This window comes from Myotis nattereri (genome assembly GCF_964212035.1).
Source record: "Myotis nattereri genome assembly, chromosome: 2".
In the NCBI taxonomy this organism is placed as follows: domain Eukaryota; kingdom Metazoa; phylum Chordata; class Mammalia; order Chiroptera; family Vespertilionidae; genus Myotis; species Myotis nattereri.
The window spans coordinates 199,937,198-199,964,212 of record NC_138076.1 but is presented as its reverse complement, the minus strand read 5'-3'; the positions used below and the strand labels follow the sequence as shown (position 1 = coordinate 199,964,212).

General features: G+C 40.9%; 2 protein-coding genes across 2 annotated transcripts in view; one reads left to right on the top strand and one right to left on the bottom strand.

Moving 5' to 3' along the window:
- Positions 1-8,726, bottom strand: part of SCYL2 (SCY1 like pseudokinase 2) — a 53,589-nt gene extending 44,863 nt beyond the window's left edge. Inside the window, exon 1 of the mRNA XM_081083236.1 lies at positions 8,476-8,726. The gene's annotated coding sequence lies outside the window, so the exon portion shown is untranslated. The remainder of the gene's footprint in view (positions 1-8,475) is intronic.
- DEPDC4 (DEP domain containing 4) lies at positions 1,828-26,521 on the top strand (the record flags this gene model as incomplete). Its single annotated transcript, XM_081084034.1, is given in 10 exon segments — positions 1,828-1,889; positions 8,775-8,832; positions 8,834-8,945; positions 10,770-10,907; positions 10,910-10,979; positions 16,350-16,576; positions 17,368-17,510; positions 17,818-17,943; positions 21,961-22,039; positions 25,886-26,521. Coding segments are annotated over 10 exon segments (1,143 nt in total). The 3' UTR covers positions 26,014-26,521.
- Between the last annotated feature and the right edge of the window lie 494 nt (positions 26,522-27,015).

Here is a 27,015-nt window from a genome sequence, read left to right as displayed (position 1 = left end):
CGGGAGGGAGTTTCAGACTCTGAGCTCCAGATCCGGGTGAGTCTCTAGGGACCCAGACTCAAACGGGAGAAGCGGGACTGTCTGGCTTCGGTCAGAACTCGAAGGCAGCTTTCTCTCCAAGGTTTGCAGAAGTTGCTGGGACTCTGTGAGGTGGAGCCCCTGGGGACGGAACTGAGAGCAGCCATAACTGCTCGCTCTGGCCCGCCCTGTAGATCCCTGGGGACCCGCCCCGCCCAAGCCCTGCCCAGAGGCATTTGCCGGATAGCCTCAGGCAAAGGCTAGATTAGCACCGCCCTAGAGATCCAGCACAGAAGCTCTCCCACTGCAGACACAGCGGACTCTCATAGCCAGTTTTAGGTCAAATCACCCGCGGTATTGCCGACAACAATTAAGGCTTAACTACAACAAGACTGCGTACAAAGAACACCAGGGGATGCACCAAGAAAGCATAAAAAATGCGGAGACAAAGAAACAGGACAAAACTGTCAATGGAGGATACTGAGTTCAGAACCACACTTTTAAGGTCTCTCAAGAACTGTCTAGAAACCGCTGATAAATGTAGTGAGATCCTCAAGAAATCTAATGAGACCCTCGATGTTATGATAAAGAACCAACTAGAAATTAAGCATACACGGACTGAAATAACGAATACTATACAGACTCCCAACAGCAGACCAGAGGGGCGCAAGAATCAAGGCAAAGATTTGAAATGCGAAGAAGCAAAAAACACCCAACCAGAAAAGCAAAATGAAAAAAGAATCTGAAAATATGAAGATAGTGTAAGGAGCCTCTGGGACAGCTTCAAGCTTACCAACATCTGAATTATAGGGGTGCCAGAAGATGAGAGAGAGCAAGATATTGAAAACCTATTTGAAGAAATAATGACAGAAAACTTCCCCCACCTGGTGAAAAAAACAGACTTACAGGTCCAGGAAGCGCAGAGAACCCCAAACAAAAGGAATCCAAAGAGGACCACACCAAGACACATCATAATTAAAATGCCAAGAGCAAAAGACAAAGAGAGAATCTTAAAAGCAGCAAGAGAAAGAAACTCAGTTACCTACAAGGGAATACCCATACAACTGTCAGCTGATTTCTCAACAGAAACTTTGCAGGCCAGAAGGGAATGGCAAGAAATATTCAAAGTGATGAATACCAAGAACCTACAACCAAGATTACTTTATCCAGCAAAGCTATCATTCAGAACTGAAGGTCAGATAAAGAGCTTCGCAGATAAGGAAAAGCTAAAGGAGTTCATCACCACCAAACCAGTATTATATGAAATGCTGAAAGGTATCTTTTAAGAAGAGGAAGAAGAAGAAAAAGGTAAAGATACAAATTATGAACAACAAACATGCATCTATCAACAAGTGAATCTAAGAATCAAGTGAACAAATAATCTGGTGATCATAATAGAATCAGGGACATAGAAAGGGAATGGACTGACTATTCTTGGGGGGGGGGGGGAAGGGATGTGGGAGATGCGGGAAGAGACTGGACAAATATCGTGCACCTATGGATGAGGACAGTGGGTGGGGAGTGTGGGCGGAGGGTGGGGTGGGAATGGGAGGAGGGGAGTTATGGGGGAAAAAAGAGGAACAAATGTAATAATCTGAGCAATAAAGATTTAATTCAAAAAAAAAAAAAAAAGAAGAGGAACAGATGGAAGCAAGTTTCCCCCAAACAGTAATACTAGAGATGTCTTTAAAGGTGAGTAGGAGTGAACTAGATAGTGAATGGTAGAAGTATTGGAGTAATAAAGCAGTTCAGACAAAAGCTGGAGTATAAGAAAGTATGGGAAAGGAGACTTAGAAAAGTGAGATCACCATGGGTATAAAAGTAGTAAGAAATCAAGCTATAATAAGCCAAAGACGGATTTCAGGCATGAGGTGAGATGACCAATCATTAAGGAGAGTGAATGATATACTAGGGGTGAAAGTAAGGAATATGGCAACACTAAAGAGAACACCAATATGTATTTCAGGAAAGAGGAGGGGGAGAGAGAGAATACAAAGCAAGAACACAAAGGAAAAGACACTAGGAAATAGGAACAAAGAAGATAGGAAAGAGATGGTGAGTGGACGGGGTGCTAGTTAAGTGGATATTTACTTTATAATTACATATTAAATTTCATTATGTCCTTTAATATGTTATATATCAAAATTTTTAAAGAGGGAGAAATTGCTGAATTAAGAAAATAGCTGTAAGGAAGGGGAAGAAAGGAAAAATTAAGAAACGAGTATGAGTTAGAATTAAGAAAACTTACTGGCCAATTAAAGGGAAGGGACAAAACTAGGAATCCCATCAGGTGTCTAATTTCAGAGTCTAGGTGGAGAGTGAAACCATTTACCAAGACAGGACTTAAAGGAGGCAACTGTCTTTTGTGGGAGGAAGAACTCAATTTTGGATATATTGAATTTGAGTTGCCTTAATGACTTTCCTATGGAGATATCTAATAGGTTTTCAAATATGTGAGCCAAAAACTTAGGAAAAACTTCTTGATTGAAGATCAAAATTCAGACATCATGACCTTATAAGCAGTGCAGTAATTAAGACTGTGAGCTTGAAAATGATAACCCAAGGAGACCTAAGAAGAATATCATGACAGCAACGGAAGGTTAAGGACAGATAAATTGAATGAGTTTGCAAAACCAACATTTTGAATTATTAGTAATAACCTTTTAACATATAAAAAACCTACAGTCTAAATATCTTTTCTTAAACTGATAGCTTTTCAGATTTTCACTTAATTAATGAATAAAGAAATAAGCATATGTTTTCCAAAGATAAAGTTATAAATGACAGGAATATTTATTCATATAAGCCATTTCCCCTTTTACACCACAAGAATTCACTTGAAATTCTTTCCCTCCTAAATCTCAGCCAAAATAAGATTTGATACAGCTTTAGTATGATCCCAAGATTATACCTTTCTACCATCTGGTTCAGCCATCACTTGGCTTTTAGTAGAACCAGTAGGTGAATCTGTTGTATTACTACATTTTACATGCACCTGGAGAAAGGTGGGTTGAGTATTATAGTACCTAATGGCAGGTAGTTTAAAGGAACTGGCAATTCTTTCAGTTCTGCCTACTCATAAACTCTAGACATAGCAAGAATACAGTAGTTAAAATTATATACATGCTAAAAAATGTCCTGAATTTTCAAGTAACACACGTACAAAGAGTCTCTTAATTCGCCAATAAGAAAATATTGAAAAGTAGACTTGCATTTTTTATTAGAAATATTATAATGCAAATAAAAAGGTTACTGTGATTATATCTGATGATGAAATGATGTTTAGTAACTGTTCGTCTCATGGCACCTAGCAGAGACTAGACCAGTGATATCGAACCCATGACACGCGTGTCAGAGGTGACACACGAACTCATTTTTTTGGTTGATTTTTCTTTGTTAAATGGCATTTAAATATATAAAATAAATATCAAAATATAAGTCTTTGTTTCACTATGGTTGCAAATATCAAAAAATTTCTATATGTGACACGGCACCAGAGTTAAGTTAGGGTTTTTCAAAATGCTGACACGCCAAGCTCAAAAGGTTCGCCATCACTAGACTAGACTTTCAATAAGCACAAAATATTACACATTCACTACAAAGAACAATAAAATGAATACAAATGAGCTCAAAATAGTTTTTGTTCCTTGAAGAGGTACCATGGTCTAAGATTTCTTTCTATGTAAATGTCTAAAAATTTCACCCTGGCCGGTGTGGCTCAATTGGTTGAAGGACTGTCCCATACACCAAAAGGTGGTGGGTTCAATTCCTGGTCAGGGCACATACCCAAGTTGCAAGTTCGATCCCTGGTCTTGGAGGGGACAGAAGGCAACCAACCGATGTTTCTCTCGTACATCAATGTTCTCTCTCTCTCTCTCTCCCCCTCTTCCTCTCTCTAAAATCAATAAAATTAGAAAATAATAAAAATTAAAAATAAAAGACTACCACTTCTATAGTTATTTAAATAGTTAAGCATTCATAAATGAAATTTTATAATTTGAAATAAGAATTACATTAACATGACATACTTTTGGTAAAATGCTTCATAAAATTTGGGGAAATTTTTTGTACCTATACTCCCATATGCAGCACTATCTGTTTATACCTAAAGTAAGATGATCCTGAGAAATAGTCTTGAAATACATGTTTTCTTTTTCCTGTGGGAGCACTCAGAGATTAGTAGAAGTTTTAAAAAGATACTTAATAATTTAATGAGATGTTTTTTAAAAATGGCTACTACCATTCTTTGGCCTATACAGAGGTCATGCTTAATATTACTCATAAAACAAAGATTATACCAGCTGAATACAATCATTCTCTTTACAACCACAGAAAGTATCTAATATTATCAGTTGAGCTAGGACAGATTACTTACAGAAGTCAAACCTGATTTTAAGAAACAAATAAAAATCACTAAAGAGACTTAGCAACTTATTAAGAAGTACACATTCATTCAACTATCACTGGGTACCTACCTAGTAGAAAGCGCCATGTTAGTTAGATACAGTAGGAGAAAGAAGTAAAACATTGCTTCCATCACTGCTTACAAACTTAAGACCACTGTGCAATAAAGTTTAAAAAGCAACATGAGAGATTATAAGGAAACATATGCTTAAATATCAAATTAGTAATGTGAACAAAAAGTAAGATCAGAGGAGAGATTATATCCAACTCTTTTGAAGGTACTTCCAGTCCATGTACCTGGTTTAGTTTTTACTACAGGAAATCAATCAGATTGTTTAAATTATTGTAATTTGTTTTTTAATGTAGAAGCACTGGAGTTGCAGAGTTTTCAGCTAGAAAAGGCGGAAAGGAATAACTGGATAGGAAATCTGACTAAGTGACCTAAGGTCACTTCCTTGGGTCTACAGTTCTTTCTTGATTTAAGAACATATAAAATCTGAAATATGTGGTAGTATAGTATGTGAAAACTGGCATTCATAAAATACTGAAGTGTTGTCTAAGACAATAGTTTTCAAACTCTACTGAACATCTAATAACATCTAATGAGTGAGTACCTTGTTAAACCATATAGATGCTTATGTAGTATCTCAAACCTTTCGCATCAGAATCCATAAATGTGCAGTCAGGGCATTTGTATTCTGAGCAGCTCCCCCAGGTGATTCTGATGTGCAGTGTGAGAATTAAGTGTTATATGATTAAGTACACAATCTTCAGTGGCAAGAAAGCCTGAGTTCAAATGCCAGCTCTTTTTTTAAAAAAATATATTTGTATTGATTTCAGAAGAAGGGAGGAGAGAGAGAAATATCAATGATGAGAGAGAATCATTGACTGGCTGCCTTCTGCATGCCCCCTACTGGGGATTGATTGAGCCTGCAACCCGAGCATGTGCCCTTGACCGAGTGGAACCTGGGACTCTTCAGTAGACAGGCTGATGCTCTATCCACTGAGCCAAACCAGCTAGGGCCAAATCCCAGTTCTAATACTTAATACACTGTGACCACCAACTAAACTTCCTAACACTATTTCTAAGCTTCTTTTTTTAAAAAAAAGGGGGGGAAATATCACCCATTCTTCAAGTGATTTCTCAGGGTTAAAGGTGATGAGGCATGTAAAATGTTTAGTACAATTCCTGGAATATTTAGGAAGCATTCAATGAATTCATTCATTCAACAAACATTTTTTTTTTAAATATATTTTTTATTGATTTTTTACAGAGAGGAAGGGAGAGAGATAGAGAGTTAGAAACATCGATGAGAGAAACATTGATCAGCTGCCTCCCGCACATCTCCCACTGGGGATGTGCCCGCAACCCTGGTACATGCCCTTGACCGGAATCGAACCTGGGACCTTTCAGTCCGCAGGCCGACGCTCTATCCACTGAGCCAAACCGGTTTCGGCCATTCAACAAACAGTTATTAAGCACTTACACAGTATCAGAAGATGAGGAACATCTCATTAAATTATTAAGTATTAATAAATATGGCAACTCTGTAATGGTGTTATGAGAACACATAATTAGAAGAATCTATCCTAATCAGCAAAGTCTTCCTGAAGTGAGCTGCATGATGAGTAGGCATTAACTGGATGAAAAGGAAAGGAAATGCATTTCCAAGCAGAGGAAGCTTCATCACCAAAAGCCATGTACCTGAAACAGAACAGAGTGACTAGGGAAGAAAGGAATGCCAGAAAGCACTGTGGAGATGAGGTTGGAAAGTCAATCAGGGGACCGAGACAGGCAGTTAAGAACTTCAGTTCCTTTTATAAACAATGAAGTCACTGAAGGAGACATATTGGAGACAGTATGATTAGATCTGTATGTTTAAAATGTCACTCAGTCTGGGGTGGAAACCTAGAAGGAGGCACAGTAAATGCAGCTAGGCCATAATTAGGTGGCTAGTGATACTTCAGATGAGAGATGATCGTGGCTGGAACTAGTGGCGACGATGAAGGCAGACAAGAGATATTCAAGAAGCACAATCAACAGGACTTAATGAGAGATTGATAATGAGGCACAAGAAAGAGGAAGCTATCACACTTCTCCTATAGAATAGAAAACTAGAGGCCTGTTGCACAACATTCATGCACTGGGGGAGGAGGGAGGGTTCCCTCAGCCCAGCCGGCCTGCACCTTTCACAGTCTGGGAGCCCTCGGGAGAGCCGGGAGCGGGCCTAAGCCATCCGTCAGACATCCTTAGCACGCTGCCACGGAGGCCTGCCAGCTGCTGTGCTCGCCAGCCATCAGCCCATCAGCCCAGCTTGTGGCTGAGCGCGCTCGTTGGGCATTTGCCCCCTGGTGGTCAGTGTGCATCATAGCGACCAGTCATTCTTCAGATGGGTCAATTTGCATATTACCGTTTCATTATATAGGATGATAGATGATGAAGCCAGTCACTTGAGTTAAACACAATAAAAGGGCCTATTTTTGGGGGAAGGGGTTAAATAATCATGAGTTTCAAACATGTGAGCATGACTATATTCACAATAATAGGGTTATTTGCACAGAAATGTATGGAAGTACAATGTGCTTGTATTTATTTTATTGGTTGTTTGTGGATCTTAGAGACAAAAAAAATAGGTTTCTGAGGCTTCTGCATGTGTGTAAAGTGGATCTGAAAGAATTAAGGTCCTTACCTTTCTTAGGTTCCTTTCTTTTACATACTCCCCCAAAAGCGTCTTTTTTTAATATATTTTATTGATTTTTTACAGAGAGGAAGGGAGAGGGATAGAGAGTTAGAAACATCGATCAGCTGCCTCCTGTACACTCCCTACTGGGTATATGCCCGCAAGCAAGGTACATGCCCTTGATCAGAATGGAACCTGGGACCCTTGAGTCCGCAGGCCGACGCTCTATCCACTAAGCCAAACCAGTTAGGGCCAAAAGCGTCTTTTAAGAGTACAGTTTAATAGTGACAAGAATTTTACCTATACTCAGCTGATAAATCATTTTTAAATTTAAAAAAAAATTAATATTCATACTAAAGAATAAGACAGGAAGCCAACAAAAGCACCTGCCAAGTTCAAAACGTAGCTTCAAGCACCTGACTTTCAAACCATTAACCAGAGCAGGAGGGGATTTTACAGGGACAGGATGTAAAACTATGTTAATTTTCCATAATGGAGAGGCACCGTGAATCCAATTTGTAAAACAAACCATCACAAAGACAATACCTGAATTTGATTTACAAAAAAAAATAAACAAAAATAGCTTGCAACTTACAAAAAAAAACAGCTTGCAATTTACAACTGTAAGTCACTACTGCCTTTACTTTAAGTGGCTTGTCTGGAGACTCGTGAAAACTGTTACAGGAGCTGACTTGACAGCGCTGGTCGCCGTAATTACTAACCATAGGTACGTATTCATTCGGATCGCACGAAGTTTTTGCAAGCTTTATCGGCCTCAACCGTCCTCCATCCTTTCTGTCCCGCTGCGAAAAACTCGAGTGGACGGGGATTTTTAGTCTGAACAAAACACCTGCCCCACCCACCTCGAGCACAATAACCTTCCGTTCCAGAACTAGAGCCACTGTCAGAAAAGGGCGCCGGGCGCTGGGGCCCTGGGGGGTGACCCAGGGTATCGGAGGCGGACCCCAGGACCGAGGGGAGCTGTCTCTCCCAGTCCCAGAGGAGAGTCCAATTTCCCAAAAGGGAACCCAGAGTTCGCCGACGGAAACCCGAGCTCCCGAGCCGGAGCGGGGAGCTCTCCCGGCGGCAGACGGCTCCAGCCGCGGTCTCCCGGCGCTTCCAGGCCTCGTCCGGGGGCTCGGGCCTCTCGGACCCGCTCCCCGAGCTCGACTGTGCGCGGGCGCCCACCGCCCGGCCAGCCCGGCCCTCGGCCCGCAGGCCGTCACCTAGCAACAGTCGCCAGCACCGGGGGTCTGGGGAGGCCTAGCCGGGGCGCGGGTCCTCCCCCATTTCCCCGTCGCGGTCCTTGGAAGCCCCAGCCGAGCGCGGCCGGTGAGGGAGGTCGCTCGGTGCCCGGGGGGCGGTCACTCACCTCTTCCCCTCTTCTCCCGGGAGGGGCGGTGCGGGGCTCGTCTCCCCGCCCTGACGAGCGCCTCCAGGTTGCTCCGGCTCGGCTTCGGCGGAAGCAGCCAGCTCACTCCATAGCCTCCTCCACCCGCGCGGCCTCACAGGCTGGAGCCGGAGGAGGGAAGGGGGAGGGGAGGGGAGGGACTGGGGAGAAAGTAAGGGAGAGGGAAGGAGACCCAGAGACCAGCCGGCCAGGGCGTGACGTCACTTCCCACTGGTTCGGAAGGGGCGGGGGCTGCCTTGGTCTCCGCCCCCGAGGATCAGGTGGGGGCGGGGCTTCGGGCCGGGGGCGGGGCCGGCGCGCGCGCGAATGGCGGTTCTTTTTGACTCCGCGGTTTCGCAGCCTCGGCAGCCGGAGCGAGCTTCCCGGCCCAGGGCGGAGCGGGTCGAGTTTCGTAAGCCGTAGAAGTGGCTTCTGCCGGAAAAGGAGGACAGGTAACCTAACCGAATATTAGGATCTGGGGGCGGGCGGCTGAGTGGAGCGGTGGGTTTGGCCCTGGCACCTCCGGTTTCTGGGGTCCCCCCTTCCTGGGCCCGCCCCTTCCCTGTGCACCTGCCCTCTCTGGTCTGGACCGAGATCCGTGATTGGGCTTTCCGAACGACTCTCTTGGAAAGTCCAGGAAAGCAGTGATTTTCAAGCTTTGATGTGCACACGAGTCATTTGGGGATTTTCTTGAAACGCAGTCTGTGGATTCAGGAATAGCCTGGTAATCTGCGTTTCTTGTCAATGCCCAGATGCCAATGCTGTTGGTCCACAGGCTACACTTAGAACTACAAGGGGTTGACGTACGAGATGGCAAGTTTCTTGAGCACAAGTTCTATTTCTTCTAGCCCACTTGTTTAATGCAGGTTAATGGCAGATGGCCCATTGGAAAATATCATTGTCTCCACCACTCATAGACTCTTAACCTTCTCCACCCCACTCCAGCCCTACCCCACCCCTCACGCCCAGACAAACTTGGTGCAATCTTAGTAAATATTTTATAGTTTACACTAGAGGCCCGAGGCACAAAAATTTGGGCAAGCATAGGCCTACCTTACCCCCAGCTGGCACCAGCTTCCCTCCGGCACCTGCTTCCCTCTGGCATCCAGGACCCAGGCTGATTCCCTCGCCCAGCTTTGTCAGGAGGGACGTCCAGTCTAATTAGCATATTACCCTTTTATAATTATAGATAAGACTGGAGGAGTAGAAACTTAACAATGGCAGCAGATATGCCATTAAAAAAGCGTAAGGTTGTCCTAGCCAATTTCTCAGTAGTTAGAGCATCAGCCCAGGGACTGAAGGATCATGAGCATGTACCTCGGTTGCAGGCTCCATCCGGATCATGGGGGAGGCAACCAGTCCATGTGTCTCTCGCACATGGATGTTTCTCTCTCTCTCCCTGCCTCCCTTCCACTCAATCTAAAATCAATGGAAAAAATTCCCTGAATCAGGGGAAGCAGAAGAATACCCTTAGGTGAGGATTAACAACAACAAAAAAGCATAAGGTTGCCCTGGCCTGGTGGTTTAGTTGGTTGGAGCATTATCCCGGTACACCAGAAGATTGTAGGTTCCATTCCCAGTCAGGGCACACACCGAAGTTGTGGGTTCCATCACCGGTCCGGGCAAATATAGGAGACAACCGGTCAATGTTTCTCTCTCTCCCTCCTCTTTCTCTCTCTCCTTTCCTTTCTCTCTAAAGTCAATAAAATCATATCCTCAGGTGAGGATTTTAAAAAAGCATAGGTGTCGCCAAAACCGGTTTGGCTCAGTGGATAGAGCGTCGGCTTGCAGACTGAAAGGTCCCAGGTTCGATTCCGGTCAAGGGCATGTACCTGGGTTTCGGGCACGTCCCCGGTGGGAGATGTGCAGGAGGCAGCTGATCGATGCTTCTCTCTCATCGATGTTTCAAACTATCTCTCTCCCTTTCTGTAAAAAATCAATAAAATATATTTAAAAAAACTATTAAAAAAATAAAATAAAAATAAAAAAGCATAGGTGTCAAAACTGAAGAACTTAAATATTTTAATAATTTTGTGTAATTTAAGTATGTGTTTGGTTTTTTTGTTTTAATTTTCAGGATGTTCTGGTCTTTTCAAGCTACTCAGCTATGGGATGGGTATTATTCACTCCCTTCAGACTCAAGTGGAAATAAAAAGGAGGAGGCATCATTTATGAACATACAAAGACTGTTTTACTGGTTCTGATGCTGTTGATGTAGTATTGTCATCTTATGCAAAATATATGCCTAAGTAGTAATGATCTCTCTCATCTTAAAGGAGTTCGTCTTTGCCAAGTTCTAATGAACCATAAGGTATTTCAACCAGTAGGAGTGAAGCTATTCAAAAATGAGAAAGAATTGGAATTTGAAGATTCAAAAAATAGACTCTATAGGTTTCTAGGCAATAAATCAACTTATTTTTTTGCGAAAGAAAAAAGGATGCTGAGAATGGATTAACAGATAAAATAAATGCAAAGGAATCTTTAAAGTTAGTGTTAATCGAAATACTGTATTGTATTTAGGTTATGGCAGAACAGTTGTCATTGAGCTAAAATTGATTATTATGCTTTCAGTTTTTTTTCAGAAGTCAATAAAAGAAATAACCATGTAAAAAATCAGCATTTCAGCATTTGCTCTAAAACTGTGGTGGAGGACATTAACACAAATTTTGCAGAATTTATACCAGGAAAAACTTTATATCCAATGATGAATTGTATATTTCCTAATTTTGAAAAATGACTTACCCAAAGTAAAAAAAAAAAAAAAAAAAAAAAAGGCAAGGTTTCTGGGAACTGTGCAAAAATTTTCTATCATAGCAATACTGATCACCTTATAATTATTATTTATAATATATTCTTCTCTTTATTTACAACCCTAATCTGTCCTCTTTTGGTGATTATTCTACTATCTAATAACTAGAGGCCCAGTGCACGAATTCTTGCATGGGTGGGGTCCAGCCAGCCTGGCCCCAATCAGGGCAGATCAGGGCCGGGCCTGTCAAGAGGAGGAGATGGTGGGAGATTGGCTGTCTGGCCTGCCCTGATTGGGGCCCCATCAGGGGAGGCCGGCTGGGGGGAGGGGCCATGGGCCAGTCAGGGTGGTGGGGGCTGATTGGGAGTGGGGCTGGCCATGGGGAGGGGCTATGGGCAGTGGGCCAGCTGGCCATGCCCCAGAATGGGGTGGGGGGGCCAATTGGAGGCCCATGGCCTGTGGGAGGGGCCATGGGTGGTTGGCAGGCCAGCCCTGCCCCTGATTGGAGTGGGGGGGGAGGCAACAGGGGGCAGAGCTGGCTGTGGGGAGGAGCTGTGGACCAGGTGCGGTGGTGGGAGCCCATCTGGGGTGGGGCCAGCCAAGGGGAGGAGCTGCAGGAGGTTGACCAGCTGGCGCTGCCCCCTATTGGGGTGGGGAGTGCAATCAGGGGTGGGGCCAGCTGGGGGGAGGGGCCACAGGAGGTTGGCCAGCCGGCCCCACCCCACACCCCCCATCAGGTAGGTTTGCTGGCCGCAGTGGGCATCATAGCAACTGGTCATTCTGGTCGTTACAGTGTTCAGGTGGCTGGCTTTTATATATACAGATTTTATTATGTCTTTTATTGTAAGCTGCCTGAGATCTTTTTTGGAACTAGGGAATATATGAGTAAGTTTAATAAATTGTTATTTGAAAATTTAGTCCTGTATATAATGGGAAAATTTACATATTATTTCTTAACAGACCAGAAGATGAAATAATTTGAAATCCTCTAGCACAGAAATTGATGAGAAAAGAATTAAGGAACTTATTCATGCAAAGAGTGGGAATCTGGCTTTACCTCCAAATAACACAGTTGACAAACCTGTTCTCCTGCTTTCAGAAGAAGGTAATTTGTTTTCATTATTTTTTTCAGAGGTTTGTAAGGAAAAACTGACTTTTAAAAAAATAGACTTTATTTTTTAGAACAGTTTTAGGTTCACAGAAAAACTGAGCAGAATGTATAGAGAGTTCCCATATACTCCTGCCCCACAGGCACACAACCTTCCTCACTGTCAACATCCTGCACCAGAATGGTTGTTATAATCCATGGACCTATAGTGATAGATCAATGTCAAGCCCACAGTTTACATTAATGTTCACTCTTGGTGGTGTGTATTCCTGTTAATGGTGTGTATCCATTAACAAATGGATAATGACCTATATCTACCATTATAGTATCATACAGAATAGTTTCACTGCCCTAAAAGTCCTCTCTGCTTCACCTATCCATCCCTCCCTTCCCCCTAACCCCTGGCAACCACTGCTCTTTTTACTGTCTCCAAGAACTGACTTTTCAGATATAATAAAAGTAGTGTGTTTGGCGTATTGACTCACTGTTCACTTCCCTGTAAAAGTTTCCTTCTACATAGCAATTACGTCAAACAAGACAAGTGAGGCAACTTAGATCCAATAACAATTAGTTTATTTTTTGCAACCATGATCAGATTAACTGGAGGTGCTGTATTCTACACTCCCAGTCCTTATTCTTTTTAATCCAATGCCATCTTCTAATGAGTGTATCCTCTGTCCACTGTGTAAGCCCCTCCTAAGCATCTCCCTGCCATTTGCCTTTCAAAACAAACTAGCTAAGCTACCTCTTGCTTTACTCCTCTTGACTATATACTTCATCTACTTGTGGTTTTCTCCTTATTATATCACTAACAGTGGAAAGAAGAGCCCCATACCCAGGGCAATTAAGAGGAATGCATACACAATTCATTAATGGTTACACCCTTTGTGCATTTGGTCAAACCATGAGAGAAGCAAAACAGGCATTGTTTGCACCCTAGAGGAGCAAAGGCTATCAACAAGTTAGAAAAAGTGTGATAAGGGAAATTCAGGGTGCCCAAAGAAGGGGTGTGTATGTTTCCCCATGTCCCGTGTGGCTCAGGGTTCAGGATCTGGAAGAGGGGCCAAACACAAATAAAAGAGACAAGAAATAATTTAGAAATATTGGGGCCCAGACGGGCAAGCTCAACTCAAGGGGAAGGACGTCCACTGGTGCCCAGGCCTCGCCAGCCTTTTATTCAATTTTGGATACACATCTAGCTCTTAAGCAGGTAATTGCGGTAACAGGCAGACTATCTTAAAGGTCAGTAAATATTAGAAGGATTTACTTTGAGACTATTTGGTCAGGAAATAACTTGAGCCCCCATTGTCTGGACTAGACAATCGGAGCATAACTCTGGCCCTTGCCATGGGTTCAAGGTTCACCAGCATTCCAGGATCCTTGTTTGCGCTTCTCTGACAGTGAAGACAATGGGTGGCTTCCTGCAAAGGGGTGTAAAGCAAGCACGTCAAGAGTGAGAAGAGAAGAGGGACTAGGAGAGATCTGAGGAAGACTAATATTTAGAGCAGTGATGGCGAACCTATGACACTCCTGACGTGCGAACTCATTTTTTTGGTTGATTCTTCTTTGTTAAATGGCATTTAAATATATAAAATAAATATCAAAAATATAAATCTTTATTTTACTATGGTTGCAAATATCAAAAAATTTCTATATGTGACACAGCACCAGAGTTAAGTTAGGGTTTTTCAAAATGCTGACACACCGAGCTCAAAAGGTTCGCCATCACTGATTTAGAGGATAGGCAGAAGAGGAGGAGCCAACAGAACTATAGTTTTTATCTATTACAAATGAACAAATAACTTGTCCCATCAATTGCCCTTGAGGACACAGGGTACCTCTAGAAATTCCTAACTAAAAATGGATGTAATTAATCCATAAAGATGCTGATAAAAATAATTCCCACTTGTTGGACCTTTCCCTGTGCTAAGCAATTTGTTATACATTTTATATTTATTGCCTATAACAATGGGGTAACAGACTTGGAGGGATAAGTAAATAAGACACAGTAGGGAAGGAAAGCTGGTATTCTTATGTACATTTTGTTAAATGTTTTATTTTTTATATGTGTTATATATGCATGTAATGTAAAACATTCAAAGAATCCTATAGGTTTTGTTACCAAAAAATAGCAGTTCCCTACCCTTCTCCCCACCCATTGCCCTTTCCTCATGACAACCATTTACAACATATTTTCCATATCTCTAAATAGCATGCTTATATCGCTACGTGATGATTTTTCAGTTTTGGGTACTGAAATAATTGTTCATTTGCCACAGAGGAAATTAGGGTTTTAGGCCTCTTCCTTACCTCTGTCTTCCAAATACTTTAAATAATACATATGCTTTTATACTATTTTTTGTGTAATGTACTGTTGGGGAAATAAAGAGAAGGAAGGAAAGATGGGAGGATAAAGGGAAGAGGAATGAAGGAAAGATTCTTGAGGATTATCAAGAATTCATAGAGGCCCTAGCCATTCTGGCTCAGCAGATAAAGCGTCAGCCTGAAGACTGAAGGGTCCTGGGTTTGATTCTGGTCGAGGGCACATGCCTAGGTTTCGGGCTCGATCCCCAGTAGGGGGCGTGCAGGAGGCAGCTGATCAATGATTCTTTCTCATCATTGATGTTTCTCTCTCTCTCCCCTCTCCCTTCCTCTTGAAATCAATAAAAATATATTTTTTTAAAAAACGAATTCAGCCCTAACTGGTTTGGCTCGGTGGATAGAGTGTCAGCCTGTGGACTGAGCGGTCCCGGGTTCAATTCCAGTCAAGGGCATGTACCTTGGTTGCGGGCACATCCTCAGTGGGAGGTGTGCAGGAGGCAGCTGATCAATGTTTCTCTCCCATTGATGTTTCTAACTCTCTAGCCCTCTCCCTTCCTCTCTGTAAAAAAATCAATAAAATATATTTTTTTAAAAAAAGAATTCATAGAATATATTTCTTAGGAACCTCATGCAAAGAAAATAGCCAAGAAACACTGTTATGGCTTTGAACTTTGATCTGTGTTATTTTCTCTCATTTTGCACACACACATGCACACATACACACACACACACACACACACACAAATTCCAAGTTGGTATGTAAGATTGTGTGGGAATATATAAGATATAAGCACTAAATAAGAAGTCAAAACAAGGACTTAGTATTAAGGGAACTTATAATAACTTGGGGGTTGGTAAGATGGCAGATGAGGTTAAGGGGGAATTAAAGGCCTTTCAGAGGCATCATTGTAGGAAGGAAGGAGTGAAAGGATCCTACATTTCTTGTCTTGTTGGGGTGGGGAGAGAAGAAAGGGAAGACAGTGTGTGGTAGGATAAACAGTGCATCTTATATGGGGAAATATTTGGTATCTTATTTTCAAATAATAATATTACAACCAAACGCATCTAATTATTGTAGTGGGAAAACAGAGGGAAACTACTGATGAAATGGAGCAGTACAGATGAATTCATGAAGTTAGAAATAAATAATGAAAAGGTAGCCAAAAAATATTTTGACTCCTTGAAAATAAAGGTATAAATGTCCAGCTGTTGTGGCTCAGTGATTGAGCATCAACAACCCATGAACCACGAGGTCAAAGTTGGATTCCTGGTCAGGGCACATACCCAGGTTTTGGGCTCAATCCCCAGTAGGAGTTGTGCAGGAGACAGGGGCAGCCAATCAGTGATTCTCTCTCATCGTTGATATTCCTATCCCTCGCTCCCTCTCCCTTCCTCTCTCTGAAATCGATTTAAAAATTTTTTGTCTAAAACAAAGAAGAAAGAAAATAAAGGTATAGAAAGGTATGGTGGTATTTGGTGAGGAAACAAGCTATTCCCTCTTATTCTCTCCTTCATTCATCCTGCAAAATTTATTGAAATGATTCTCTGAAAAATAGTTTCTTCCTTAGATTTAGTTAAATATAAAATAGGTATGATGATGTTTTATCAAACAGTGCTTTAGGTAATTAAATGGAAATGTTAACCATTGATTTATTTTCTTTTGTATTTTTCCTTCAGGATTGACAACTGGCTTAATGCAGCAATTGAATGCGTGGAGTATTTACCTGACCAGTTCGTCATTTCAGTTAGTCAGCAGTTCGTGCAAAACAGAAATGAAGAGACAAGACTGAATAAACAGAAGAAGATACTCTTTGATGTCATAGTAAAATATTATAATCAAGAGAGATATTGCCTGTTAACTGATGAGTATTTTGATATTCGTTCAGGAATTATTGAACTTTTAGGTAAGAAATGAGGTTTAAACTTTAATTTTTTGCATAATAAAACTTTTTTTCAGCAAGGCAAATATCTCTACTCTTGCAGGAGGGGACCTATGCACATGGTCTAGAGCACTCACACGCTGAGTGGGCAGTCCACTTGGCTTTTTAATCCTGACGCATGTGACCTGTCCCTTACTCTTGATTGGAGCTTAGGCTCACAGTCTTTTGCGATTGGCTAGCATAATAAAACTTTTTAAAGGTACAGATTAAAGAAATGTTATATATTATATGAGTGTAACATTTTAATATTTTCTTCTATGGTGTCAGGGTACTGCATGGAGTCTTTTTTCACTTCACTAATGTTGCCTGCCGTGTAAATTGTACCATCCAATATAACTAACTATAGAACATTATATCAAAGGTAATTACATCACAGGGACATTCTAAGAAACATATTTTGATATAATACAGGATTAGAAAACTGGTATTTAGTAAAATAAAAATTGAGTGATATCGTATCGCAACTTTTTTAGCTATATAGGTGGCCATATAATTCCATGTTGAAAACAAAATACTGTATGATAATGGTAGATGTAATTACACAGGTGTTTGGCATATATAGAATTATATAGATAATTTCCTGTGTGTTTTAAATATTTCATAACAAAAACTTCTAAGTGGTAAAAAAAAAAAAAAAAGAAAAAAGAATCCATAAGCCAAATGCGTACAGCATCATAGCATATTAATTGGCTACTAAGTTCTATAATCTCCATTTTTTGTCCCATGCTTTGTCATCTTGGTAATCCATGTAACAGAAAATGAGAAAAGAACAGAAGCACTGGAGGCAACACAACTCTATCTAAGATTGTTATTGCCCAACATTAGAGAAGAATTAGGACGGCTACTTACTTTTATGGCTATCGCATCAGAGCCTAATGCCTACAAGTTACAAAAACAGGTAACAAAATATTACAATAACAATTTTCGGCTATTATTTTTAAAAACTGTTCAGACAGACAACAATGTGGTGATTGCTGGGGGGAGAAGGGAGAGAGGTGATGAGGGAGGGTAAAGGAGAGATAAATGGTCATGGATGGAGGCGATGGAGACTTGACTGGGTGGTAAACACAGAACAGTGTACAGATGATGTGTTGTGGAATTGTGCGCCTGAAACATGTATAACTTTGTTAACCAATGTCATCCCAATAAATTCAATAAAAAGGAAAGAAAAACTGTTCAAGCTAATGTAATTTTTCTGTTTACAGTATGATAACAAAACGGTTGTCCTGAAAACTCTTGCCAAAGCAGTTTTTCAAACCAAATCATTATCAAAAGTACAGGCAGAACAACTCATCTGGTTTCTACTGGAATATCACTCTGAGCTCTTCAAGGTATCTCTGGCATTTTGCCTGGGCACATTTAGTGCCAAGCTATTCTTGTTCAGCAAAAAGGCAAGTAATTCACTTAATAAATAATCTATTAAGTGCCTGTATTGTGCAAAGTTTGAAGGAATGCTGTTTTCCCCTACCCACTAAAGAGAAGGAAGCAGACTTAATGTCAATATTTGAAAATATATTAATTCCTTCAACCCATTTCTGGTGCATTACTATGTGCCAGGCACAGTTTTATTTAGGCATTTAGAATACATCAGCAAACAAAACACGAAGATGTAGATCCTTGAGGAGCTTATATCCAGGTGAGCATGACAGACAATAAAATAATACACACAATCATCAAGTCATTTCATATAGTTTGATAGGGGGGAATAAATGCAATAGAAAAAGAGCAGGTTCAGAGGATTTATGGGTGCCAGAGTGGGGACCCATACAGTATTAAACAGGGTGGCCAAGATTGGGCTCAATGAGAGAGTAAAATTTCAGCAAAGACTGAAAGAGAGTCAACCAAATGACTGTGGGGTGGGAATCATGGTTGGGGGGAGAGAGATTGGGTCCTAGAGCAAAGGCCCTGGGGGTGACCCAATGGGTGACCCATTTTTGAGTGCTGAAGTGGTGAGCAGAATGGAAGGTAGTATGAGATGAGGTCAGACATGTGGGGGCCCTTGTAGACTATCGGAGAGATTTTGCTCCTCCTTGGAATAAATGGGGAATAACTGGAGGGTTTGAGCAAAACAGTGGCCTGATACGACTGACATTTATAAAGATAGATGTGTCTTTTGTGTTGAGAATAGATTGTTGAGGGGCAAGGGCAAAAGCAGGAACACCTTTAGGAGGCTGTTGTAATAATCTAGGCAAGAGATATAGTGACTTGAAACAGAGGAGTAGCAATAGAATTAGTAAAATGTGGTCAGATTTGCAAAATATATCAAGAAAATGATTAAATGATTGTTTTTTAGCCTCGCTACTATATTTTAGTACTGAGAGTGGTACTTTTAGTGGTATTTCTCCAAAGCCTGTACAAAAAAATTGTTTCCTCCCCCCCCCCTTTTTTTTTTGCTTAAAAAATTTGTCTCATGTCATAAGAAATAAATATTGGTTCAAATTTTGTAGTTCTGTCAACCTTAACTGAAGTTTCTTTTCCATTATTTCAGAGAAAAAGGTGGTAATTAGAATATACAAGAGGCAGTCCCCATATTATGAATTTTGAATGAAATATATTCTGGAAACTCATTTGTAAGTCAGTTGTTATGTTCTATACATAGTTGTTTTTGTTTTTATCAAAATCCCATATAATAAAAGGCTAATTTGCAAATCGACCAAACAGTGGAATGACCGGTCGCTATGATACACACTGACTACCAGGGGCAGATGCTCAACACAGGAGCTGCCCCTTGGTGGTCAGTGCTCTCCCACAGGGGGAGCGCCACTCAGCCAGAAACCTGAGCCGGGCTCAGGGCTAGTGAGCTCAGCAGTGCAGCAGCAGTGGCAGTAGCCTCTCCCCCCTCTGTGGCAGCACTAAGGACCCCTCAGGGGATGTCTGCCAGCTGGCTTAGGCCCATTCCCCTGCAAGAGGGTGCAGGCTGTGCTGAGGGACACACACCCCCCCCACCCAGTGCATGAATGTCATGCACTGGGCCTCTAGTATATAATAAATGGCCTGGCTGGTGTGGCTCAGAGGTTGAGCGTTAACCTATGACCCAGGAGATCATGTTTAAATTTTATATATATATATTTTATTGATTTTTTTACAGAGAGGAAGGGAGAGAGAGTTAGAAACATCGATGAGAGAGAAACATCGATCAGCTGCCTCCTGCACATCTCCTACTGGGGATGTGCCCGCAACCCAGGTACATGCCCTTGACCGGAATCGAACCTGGGACCTTTCAGTCCGCAGACCGACGCTCTATCCACTGAGCCAAACCGGTTTCAGCAGGAGATCATGTTTAATTCCGGTCAGTGCACATGCCCAGGTTGTGATTCCCAATAGGGCGTGTGCAGGAGGCAGCGGATCAATGATTCTGTCATCATTGATGTTTCTCTCTCTCCCTGTCTCTTCCTCTCTGAAATGAATAAAAATATTATATATTTTTTATATATATATATATATATATATATATATATATATATATATATGATAAATGGAAGTTGGGGAGCCCAGGTTACATAAATGTTTAATTCTACAGTCACTAAATCAAAACTCACGTCTATAGTTTACTTGTAAATTGAGTCCCAGATTTCAACTAGGAATTTAGAAAGAACATTTCCTCTCCCTCTTCCTTAGCACTTAGCCTCTCCACTTTCTTTTTTCTCATCCTGCCTCCTCCCCTGGGTAAATGAATTCTCTTTCCTACATACAGGCAAGAAATTAGAAAGGATTTTTTCATTTTATGACCTTCCCTTCATGTCAGAGTGAGCAGTGTTATAATGAAACATACTGGCTTAAATTTTGCAGCAGGCCACAAAGGAGAAAAGGAATTGACGTGGCCTGAAGGAAATGCGAATGGGGGATTCAGGAAGCGGGGAGAAGCCCTCTCATGACTGCTTTCTGGAGATTAGGGCAGAAGGTATTTCAGGGAGGCTGAGATGGCAGCATTTATAATGGAGGCTCTCAAACGTGCCAAGCTTTTTCCTGTTACGGAGCTTTTTCTATGCTGTCTACGATCTGTCTGGAACATTTCTCTCCCAAATCTTCTTATGGCTCACTCCTTCCCATCTGTTCAGGCCTCTGCTTACAATGTTACTCTCAGCAGAAGGCCTTCTCAAGTAGGATGGCTACCCATTGTCTTCACTCTAGCTTGTTACCCTGCTTCGTGCTTACTCAATGGCACTAACACTACTTGAAAATAGATGATGTATTTGCTGATTTTTTATTTTTTGTGTGGTTTTGTTTACTTATTTATTTATTTGCAGGGTGTTTTTTTTAAATTGTCTTTCTCTTCAATGAGAATGTAAGCTCCAAGAGTTCAGAAACTTGATGTTTGTCACCTAGGACATGGCAATCACTAAATTTTTACAGAATGACAGAATGAATTAATGGAGACAGCTTCATGACTTGAAATTGGCAAGAGTATAGAAGCTAATGTAAAGGCAGCCTGGGGTGCAGGATGAAGAAGCTGTGTAGACAGGAGGTTCAGCATTGGTAGGTGTAGGGATGCCCTCTGGAGCAATATTAGCTGAGGGATACATGTTGTAGTCTGGGACTACCTTTGTGTAACCAAAACCTGGAAAAGGAGCATTTATCCATCTTAAGATAATGTTTTCATGTATTTTAGAGCTACTATTTACATACTTACCATGTAATTACAATGTAAGATTATTTAGATCAGGGCTACTTTAGAACCATAATTTTTTATAGAACATTACACTAATGACTGCTTAACCTAGTTTCAGATGTAGTTCACACATGAAAGTAGACAATTGTAAGAATTCTAAAAAAATTTCAAGAATTCATACTTTTTATAATTCAGAGGTCTGCTGCCCATCCCTTCTCCCCAGATGGAATGTTTTCCCCGACTCAGTGGTCAAAACCATTAAGTTTTTTATATATGTTTCTGGATAGGAAAAAAAAAATCATCTATACTAATAATAGGGTAACATGCAAATTGGTCAGGACTCCGTCACAATAACGACCAGTCAGCAGGCTGCGTACGCAGCAGGCTGGGGTGGGCAGGGACTTGCAGCATCAGGGACAAGGTTGGGGCCATGGCAGAGAGGCCTCTCCGCCACAGCCCCGGCCGAGGGTCCACAAGTGCGCAGAGAGGCCCCTATGCCACGGCCCAGCCCGGGGATCCACAGGCCTCCCCAGGCTCCAAGCCTACCTTTTTGGGGCAATCCATCGAGGAGCCCCAGATGGGTGGGCGGGGCCTACCTCTTTGGTGCAATGGATCACGGGGCTCCTGCACTGTGAGAGGGCACAGGCCAGGCTGGGGGACCCCCACACACACCCCGAGTGCATGAATTTTGTGCACCGGGCCACTAGTATTAAATATTTTAAAATCCCTTTTTATGCAGACAGCAGTTACTTTATTGGACCTGGTTAGTAAGAAACTGAAGAAACTTTTGCATGGAAAAGATCCAGATGCTGTATCAGGTATTGATTCAGACTTGTTCCTTTTTTATCAATGATAGTTATAGCCAAGTAAGTTGGGTGGGACCGAGTATGTAATACATATATAATGTATTACACGGTGGTTACATTCAGGCTACTTGTTAATATCTCCAGAGCAAGTTCTCTAGTTTTTCTTTTGGAAGCTCTTTGGTTACCTTCCTTCTAAAAAGGTGAACTTTTTCTCTCATTCTGCTCCCAAGTCTCGCCTCCCCTTCAGCATATCGCCCACTGCCGCTCTCATGCTCCTGCCCTCTCTGTTGTCTCTTTTTCTGACCCTGAGTCTTCCTATTGTTTTTCATTCTCTCTCCCCCTCCCTCCTCTCTTTTAGGAAATGACCTAATTTTACAGAGGAGGAGCCTGGCCAGCAGTTGAATAGGCTCCAAGATTTTTCAGTCAGTGTCCTCTGGCAGTTCAGCTGATTCCCTCATTTAGGATTTCTTTAAACTGAAAAATAGTTTTAGTGCAAATTTCCAAAGACTGTCATGTGAGAGACAAAATAGCATAATTGCCATAAGTGGGTTATCAGGGCCAAATTGCCTGGGCAAGTCATTTAACCTCTTTATGCCTCAGCTTCCTCACCTGTGAAATGGGAAAGATAATAGCAACTACTTCATTGTTTTATAACTACTTCGTAGAGTAGTTATAAAATACTTAATATTTAAATTAATAATATATTATAAACTATAAATATTAAATACTGCTAATGTTTAACATTAGTTGACACTAACGTTGAGCCTACTATGTGTCAGGCACTAACATGGATTTATGAAATTATTTATTCTATACAATAATCTATGTAGGTATTATTATTATCCCATTTTTATAAATAAGATAACTGAAGCTTTGAGAGGTTAAGTAACTTGGCCAACTAGAAAAGTAGTTAACATTTTTTCCTTTTAAAAGATGGTTTCTAAGGCATTACTAATTTTTAGAAAAAAAAATTCATGAAGTAGGGCATACATTTATTTGCCTGAGTTGCTGTGATTTCTCAGCTAATTTCTCAGCTATTTTCTCTCATGTCCTTCTTTGAACACAGGGCATATGGCAACAGATATGTTACCACCTGTATTCTATCTGTTTTGATGCAATTAAACAATGATGCTAAGTATTCTGAACCTAACATCAGGAATCTTTTCAGATTAATTTGATCTCATCTAACTTCAAAACAAACCTCATTTGGCTGCCATTACTATATTAGCTTTTCACATTCAATTCTTCATTGCTTTTGGCTTTTGAGGAAAATGGAGGAATTGTAGGCATTTTAATATCTATTTCGATTCAACATTCATTCAACAATATGCTTTAAAGGGAGAGAATGAATATAAGTGCTTTGCACAGTGCCAAGTGCTATAAGCACTTGAAAAGTGAAGAGGTATCTGATATTTTTCCTAAATAGCTTAACTATTTTGTCTCTTCTTGAAGTTTACCCCTCACTCAGTAAAATTGTCAGACTATATCAATATGCAACTAAATGAATTTTTAAAAAACCATCTGTATGTTCTATAATGTATGCTCTTTTCCCCATATTTGAGTTTCTTACCAAGTAATTGATTACTTGAAATTCATCTGTTGATGTAAAATGCTCCTGCTATCAAATATTTATCCATTCAATTATTCACCAAATATTTTTTTAATATTTACTACATGTCAGACTTTGTACAAGCACCAAAAAATACTAAGATGTGTAAGATAATGCCTCTGCTTGCAATAAGCTCATGTTCCAATGCTCTAAGTGACTAGCACACAGACGTTTAATAGATATTTGGTGAATAAATTGTCAGTGGAAGAATTCATGTATGAGAGAGACAACCATTATAAAGCAATCTATATATATAAAAGGTTAATATGCAAAGTGTCCCCTCGGGAGTTCAACAGGAAGAACAGTTCAATCACTTGTTATGACGTGTGCTGACCACCAGGGGGCAGCGTGGAACATGGTGGGCAACCAGCAGTGGTGGTGGGGTGCTGAGGGAGTGAGGGAAGGAGGAGGCAGGGAGGTGGGGGTGGGGGGGCTGCGTGGTGGAGGCACGTGGGTGGCAAGGGAAGGTGGGGAACCTGATCGGCCCTGATCGCTAGCCAGGCCTAGGGACCCTACCCATGCACAAATTTCGTGCACCAGGCCTCTAGTCATAATATATTAGGGATATGTTCGAGCCAGAGGAGGTTATGGAAAACTGGAGGAGGAGAATTTACCTGATCTCATTTGAGGGGATCAGGCTAGGCTTGTGGAAGCGACAATGCCTACTAGGAATCTTAAAGAATTAGTAAATATGAGCTAAACCAAAAAAGCAGTGAAGGATATTCTGGACAGAAGGAACATTGTGAGCAAAAATAAGTAAGTGCTAGAAACGGCAGCCAAGGGGTTGCCAAGAATTGAAACTAGAGAAACAGGCAGATGTCAGATTATGAAGGGCCTTATTTAGCAACCATGGAATTCACTAGGCATTTGGGAGACATCGAAAGTTATTTTTAAGAAAGTGATATGGCTAGATTTGTATTTTAGATTGAGTACGCATAGCTGCAGGTTGGAGAAAAGCTGGCCAGGGGCACTGGAGGCAGGGTTCTTAATTAGGAGGCTACAGTGCTCCAAGTGAGAAATGACATAGGCCTGTACTGTGGCAGAGGCAAGGGGGATGAAGAGGAGGGAACAGGTTTGAGAGATATAGGTGACTCACAAATAACTCTCAAGTTTCCAGGTGGGGTGACTGCCACCGATTCAGACAGAAAACAGGAAAAGGAACACATTTAGGGAGATGATTGAATCCGTTTTGGTCTTTTGATATGTGTGGGACATATTGGTCAAGATTTTCAGCAGAGAAGCTGGATGTGCAATTTTGAAGCTCAGGGAAGAAATAGGAGCTAAAATTAAACGTCTGGGAGCATGTGAAAATTGAGGCTGTTTAGAGTATATTGAGTAAAATAAGAGATCCAAGGATAAAACATTAAGGAACACTAATGGTTGAGGGGTAAGTTAATAGGAATCTATCAATGAGACAGAAATGAAATGTTAGGAGGGGAATTAGGTGAAGTTGTACTCATTAAGCCAAGGAAATTCATGATTTTAAGAAGGATTGCATTTTAAGGTGGTGATTTTAAGGTGGTGGAAGGTTAGGACTGCCACATATGGAGCCAATGAGTAAGAGCTGAGTTAGTAACTTGTATTTTTAAATAGACTTGTATGCTTTTCTCCTGCTAATCTGTCTTTGTCAGTTTACTTTTCAGGCCCAGCCAGGGGCCCAAAGAGGAAAACATTTTTTTCTACCCAACACTTCCAATTCATTAGCCATGCCACTTAAATTCCTTATATTCCTCTAGAAACTGGGGGAGTAGTTCCTCACTGCTTCTTATACTGCATGGGGTTTTTTTGGAGATCAAATAAAATAATGTATGTAAAATAAAATAGTGTTTTTGCTAAATATAGAGCACTTGTGAAGACTCAGTGTTATTACTCTGAAGCAAAATATGAGTATATTGAGCTTTCTACACCCCGCCTTTCCCATCTCCCTCCTCCTTCCCCCACCCCCAAGGCGCCTTTCCTTTACCTTCTCTCTCCTAAGCTCCAAGGGCCCTTCTTTGGCCTCTAACTTGTTTCCTGAGCCCATTTCTTCTACCACTCACTTCTCCTACCTCTGTGACTTTCTAAATAAACTTTCTCTTATAAAAAAAAAATTGAGTATAGTAAGTACAATTATCTACAATATTTTAGGGGAAAAATAAGTCTAGAATAAAGCCAGTTTCGGTAAATACATTTTTTTTGTTATTGTTTTTTTGTTTTGTTTTGTTTTGTTTTTAACTTGCTTCTCCTATTGTCATTTTTTTTTTTTTAAGGCTTCACATTTTGCCAACACCTGACATACATGGAATCTGAAAAACACAAGGAAAGGACAACTCAGTTTCTTCACCAGTTGGCTCTTGAGATTACTAATAACCCCCGCATCTCTTTGAAACAAAGATAGAAATTTAGGAGTTTCAAAAATATCTGGAAGCTTTGCATTAATATTTCTGTGGCAGAAAACTACAATTTGTAAATGTAAACAAATCTCAGGTGTTTCCTCAAACTACCACACTGACACCTCAGGGACAGAATAGCCTCCAAGCATTGTAAATGTAATCGTGCATAAAATGTCATAAAGTAAATGTTATAAAGTAAATGAGTCCTGGGATGTAATGTACAGCATGGCAACTATAATTAATAATACTTAATTATATAGTTGAACGTTGCAAAGAGAAATCTTTTTTAAAAATGTTAGGGAAGTTTTTAATTTTAAAAGGGAATATAGGTTAAGTTCATGTATGCTGATGTACTAAATTATCATGCTGCTGAAGATTGTGTTAAATGTGCTACTAGAGATCTGGTACATATACTATCTTTAGGTTGATTTTCCCACAGAAAAGGACATTTCATACCTGATTTTCTAACTTTGATTTTCTAACTCAAAGAAATAAATGTTGAGACAAAACTCTTCTCACATATAAATTATATACATAATATTCAAGATTGAAAAACATGCACTTTCCTTAGCATATATAACTTTTAAGCTATCCCCTTGGGCTGCTATTACTTAAACACTGAATCATCTAAGTAGATTTTAAAAGCCATAAATTTAAAATTCATGAATATCTAAAACCATGATTTTGCATTCTCTACTACTTCTTTAGTCTATAGAGTATTTTATGGCTTTCTTCTTTCCTCTCTCCTTCCCTCTTTCTATCCCTCCCTCCCTTCCTCTTAATTGGAGGGAGGTACCTGGGGTTTCCTTTTTATTGTTCTGTGTGAGTCTGGTGGGGGATTCCTCCTTACTACTACGAATGGCTGGAAGTGTATATTACCATGCCATTGGACCTGATGATTAGAAGATTATATATAACCTTAAGTAAATATCTTCCCTCTGAGCCTCAGTTTTGTTTTTTACTCTCTAGAACAGCGGTTCTCAACCTGTGGGTTACGACCCCTTTGG